General features: G+C 38.8%; 1 protein-coding gene across 1 annotated transcript; it reads right to left on the bottom strand.

Moving 5' to 3' along the window:
• LOC140832872 (3-hydroxy-3-methylglutaryl coenzyme A reductase 1-like) lies at positions 1-3,883 on the bottom strand. The gene is made up of 4 exons (XM_073197137.1): positions 2,844-3,883; positions 2,076-2,257; positions 1,361-1,707; positions 1-624 (listed from the first exon to the last, which is right to left on the bottom strand). Exons 1-4 carry the CDS (start codon positions 3,782-3,784, stop codon positions 382-384), a joined length of 1,713 nt encoding a protein of 570 aa, XP_073053238.1. The 5' UTR covers positions 3,785-3,883; the 3' UTR covers positions 1-381.
• Positions 3,884-4,649: the final 766 nt, after the last annotated feature.

Raw genomic sequence — 4,649 nt, 5'->3', positions numbered from 1 at the left:
TTTGGACAAACAAAAACAGAACATAATCTCATTCCACAAATGCAACATCAAACTTCCAACTATCTCAAGGATAACTTAACCTGTACAAAACTAACAAGGAAGACATGCAAAAAACAAGGCAGCCCCCGCTTCAAGAATCACTTATTATTACAGGAACACCAAAAAACATACTTTGGATTCACTAAATGGGGAAGAAAAGAAATTTAACAGATTAGGGGAAGCATCGAACCTTTCACAGACGAGTCAGGTAGCCCTTCGATTCTGATGGGGGGAAGCTATGTGCCGACTCGTTTGCAAGCGTAGTGGCTCTGATTCTTCTCGAGACACTTTCAACAGCACGACTGGCCGCTATTCGAGTGAAAAGTCGGGAGTTATTTTCTCCTAGGAGCCAATTTTAGTGATATCCCTGCTAGAACGGTTGTATTTCATGTGGCTTTTGATAAGCTGGCCAGCTGCAATAGCAGACATTAAAGAGAGCTCTCCGGCCAACACTGAACCGGCAACGATGGCGGCCAGGAGCTGGGAATTTGAGCCTGGGGACTCTTTGCTTGCGCCCTTTACACCAAGAAGATTGAGGCAAGCTGACTGTGACGCCAATTGTGTTCCACCACCTATGGTGCCAACCTGGAAGACAAGATATGATAATGGGGTTCCTGAAATGATAAAGTATACATTTCGAAAAATATAAAGGGATTTGAGGGTGTTAACATATTCAGAACCAACAATAACTTTAGATGTCAACTCTAATAATGGCAGGAGTAAATGACAAGCTTATATAGGGAACAAATTTAGTTCCCAACAAAATCAAGCCACTGTCAATGAAAATCCATGTCGCTAGCCACACACAATAATGACCTGGAAATTTAGGAACCATTTGATGTCAATGTATTAAGTATAAATAGCAGCGGCATCTTAGAATAATTATCATTGGTTTCCTATCATGTCATGTTTAAATACAAAAATATCCTAATAAAAAAGTCACTTTTTAACAGTTCATTCGTTTTACAATAATGCCTTTTTCTTTAATGAAAAACAACTTCAGGAATTTCAGCATATAAAGCACGATTTGGTGCGAATTATGAGACATTGGCTATTTGCACATCCTTGTTTCATCCATCTGTTGGCTTCAGTTCTATAATAAATTTTAGCTTTACGTCATTCAGTTATCCGTATGTTTTGATTTATTATCCCTATATTACAATCATTTATTATTTTATCCGATGTACCAAACGTTTCCTAACTATTATTATTATTTCTAAGCATTTTCAAGCATTCAACCAGATCACAAAAACATTCCTTTTACAGCACAAGTGTGAATACGTGTGTCTCATTGACTCGATCTAAAACCAAATCTCATTACCTCAATGGATGGCATGGTCACAGAAATATGGAGATCTTTCCCGTTGTTAACAGCCTCCATCATAGTAAGACAGTGAGAACTTTCTATATTCTGTGCTGGATCCTGCCCGGTCGCTATAAAAACGGCCGATACAATATTTGCAGCATGTGCATTGAAACCACCAAGAGCGCCAGCAATAGCAGAGCCAGTGAGGTTCTTGAGCATGTTAAGCTCGACAAGGGCTGATACAGAAGTTTTCAATACCTTTGCTATCACGCTTTCACTAATTATAGCCTCGCAAACTACTGACTTTCCCCGTCCCTCAATCCAATTGACCGCAGCAGGTTTCTTGTCTGAGCAAAAATTCCCTGCATGGGTAATGACTAATTTGGTCAGGAAAAAATGAAAAGACCGACAAAAATCTCCATTGTCGTGTTTTGATGGAATGAGGACTATTACATTTGGCATCAGAAGCTAATAAATATGGCATGGAGTACTCGGAATAAAGAAAATGAGGAGAAACACGACAATAAGAATGATCCTACAAAAAATCAGTATGATGCCCATAGAAGACCTAACATTTGACAAACCATGATAAGCACTAGCAACAATGGAGCCAAGAAAATGAATAATGAGACAATGCTAAAGAGGTAGCAATTGAAGGGTTAATCAATGTCTGCATTTTGAGATCAATGGTATCAAAATCTTAAAAATAACAGAGAGAGATCGTACTCACCAGAAATGCCAATGACTTCCATATCAGGAAAATCATTAACGAGGAAGTCTAAAACATTCTGAACACCTTTAGAAACCATATTCATCCCCATGGCATCACCTGTGCTACATCTAAACCTAATATATAGATTTTTCCCTGCAATTGCACATTGAATACCTTGGATTCTTGCAAATCTACTCGACCTGTTCCGGATAAACAGGAGAAAATAGATGAGAGCTCATCTACGGCCCTAAATCTATATTTAAAACATATAAATGGACATAAACTGATGTAGATCGTTAATTACAGTAATCACCTCAATTAACAAAGTGGAAATAATTTTTTTTCTATCAAAGAAAGTTTATCTTTCAAAAACCCAATCTGATTTCGATTGAGAACATAGAACGGTATCATCAACAGAATTCTAGGAATAAAAAAAATAAAGGGAAATGTCACAAATGAATCTGAAAACGTGTCCTTTGATGGCGAGAATTTCTATAGCCAAGAATGAAAGGGATTTAATCACTAAAATCTTCTTTTTTAGCATAGTAAAATCTTCCCTTTCAACTAAAATAACAAAGTCACTTCTTTCTGTATTTCAAGATACCGATCAACATCAAGGATTCCTATAAATCCTTAAATAGCAATGATAAAATCACAAGTCGAGAACATAAATTTCTGGGGAAAAAAAAAAGACAAAGTTACAAATCTACATGCATGCAACTTCCAAGAAAAAATCAGTTTACTGTGTACGAAAAAAAGAAGAAGGAAAAGAGCAAAAGTGCTTACTTATTGAAAACAACAGACAATGTGTCGAAATTGAGAGGATCCTCCAAGAAGAATTTCAACTCGGCCGCCCTCTTGGCGGAGGCAAACCTCACCACCGGAGCTCTGGTCATCCCATCTCGCAGAAGCACACACGTAGCACCCCCAGATGCGTAGATTGCCTTGCACCCCCTGTTCGTGCTAGCTACCAAACACCCTTCTGTCGTCGCCATCGGCACCGTGTATTCGCACCCATTCAGCAACAGTGGCCCGGCGATCCCAACCGGAAGCTGCACATACCCCACTGGCATCTCGCAGCATTGCCCCAAAATCGAGTCATAATCAAACCCCTCCAAAGGCAATCCCTCCATAGATCTCCCAGTCAGCCGCTGGACCGCCTCCCGACGAATCTTTGCAGCTCTAAAGCAATCCCCGAGCTTTGACTCCAAAGAATAAGAAGGGATTTCTCCCGAGACAACACATTTGACGAGATCCTCGTCATCTTGCGGAAGTTCCATGGGTTTCGGCTCGGAAGGAGGCGTCGGTGGTAAAGAGCAGTGAATGCTCCGATCTTCCTGGATAATGTCACGAACGAAGCGTTGGGGCTGATGATCTTCTCCTTCCGGTTTCGAAATGAACGACTGCACAAAGTCGATGCCGAAGAACCCCAGGAGGTATATGAAAGACGAAATGAGACAAGTAATGGCCGCAAGCTCAGAAAGGGAAAGGACGTGGAGAGGAGTGGAGTTACGGATCTTGTCACGCCAACGGTGTAGAAGGAAGTAGGAGACGGAGAAAAACAAGGTGAAGAAAATGCCGTTGGTCAGGTAAAGTGGAAGAGGGAGAGCGTCCGACGCTTTAGGGGAGGAACGGTGATCGCCGGAGGCCGACGAATGAGGGGGTGGAGGAGGAGAAAGAAGTGGTTTGTTGTGTGAGTATTTGGGTGGCCTCCGGCTGATATCCATTGCTTCGACGGTGCAGAGTGAAATCGGGGGCGGACCGCTGATTTCGGGAGGAAGGCGTTGTTTAATATAGAGATGGGAGAGTGGAGCAGTCTGCCCAGCCAGACAGGCGTCAAACGTGCTCTTTCTTTCTTTTTCTTTTTTCTTTCTTTTTGTTTTTTAAATATATAAATATAAATTAAACTAATTTTAATTTCTTTATGTGACAACGAAGCATTTAGTGTTATTGGTAAATATCTTTATATAATTCTTTTTTATTTAAATAATAATATAATATAGTATGTATATTACATAAAATTTTATCGATTCGAAATTGTTTATAATTATAATAAAAATAATATTTTTATAAATATTGAAAATCAATGCTATAAAATTTATTGGAAAAATTAATAATAGAGTAAGTTTTTTGTGATACGATCTCACGAATCTTAATCTGTGAGACGGGTCAACCCTACCGATATTCACGCTAAAAAGTAATACTCTTATCATAAAAATTAAAACAAAAACTTGTATGAGATAGTCTCACGGGTCGTATTTGTTAGACGGATCTCTTATTTGGTTCATCCATGAAAAATATTATTTTTTATGCTAAGAGTATAACTTTTTACTGTGAATAAGGGTAGGGTTGACCCGTCTCACAGATTAGGATCCGTGAGACGACCTCACATGAGATCCACTCAAAAAGTAATGTTTTTTCATAGATGACCCAAATAAAAGATTCATCTCACAAAATACTACTATCATAAAATCGTCTCACAAAAATTTTTACCTTCATAATATTATAGAAAAGTATTATATAGATACGACGGACGAAAGTGTAACACCTGTACCAAAACTAATATTAAATTATTGATTTATTATATTTGTT

The sequence above is a fragment of the Primulina eburnea genome, chromosome 5 (assembly GCF_022965805.1).
Source record: "Primulina eburnea isolate SZY01 chromosome 5, ASM2296580v1, whole genome shotgun sequence".
NCBI lineage: Eukaryota > Viridiplantae > Streptophyta > Magnoliopsida > Lamiales > Gesneriaceae > Primulina > Primulina eburnea.
The sequence above is the reverse complement of the archived record's forward strand: the minus strand, read 5'-3'. Positions and strand labels throughout refer to the sequence as shown.

Excerpts from the sequence above, each read along its gene's own strand:
- LOC140832872 (XM_073197137.1), bottom strand. The coding sequence starts at position 3,784 with ATGGATATCAGCCGGAGGCCACCCAAATACTCACACAACAAACCACTT. Across the intron at positions 2,258-2,843 it reads TTGTCTGTTGTTTTCAATAA|GTCGAGTAGATTTGCAAGAA; the intron begins GTAAGCACTTTT and ends TATCCGGAACAG. Across the intron at positions 625-1,360 it reads TGACCATGCCATCCATTGAG|GTTGGCACCATAGGTGGTGG; the intron begins GTAATGAGATTT and ends CTTGTCTTCCAG.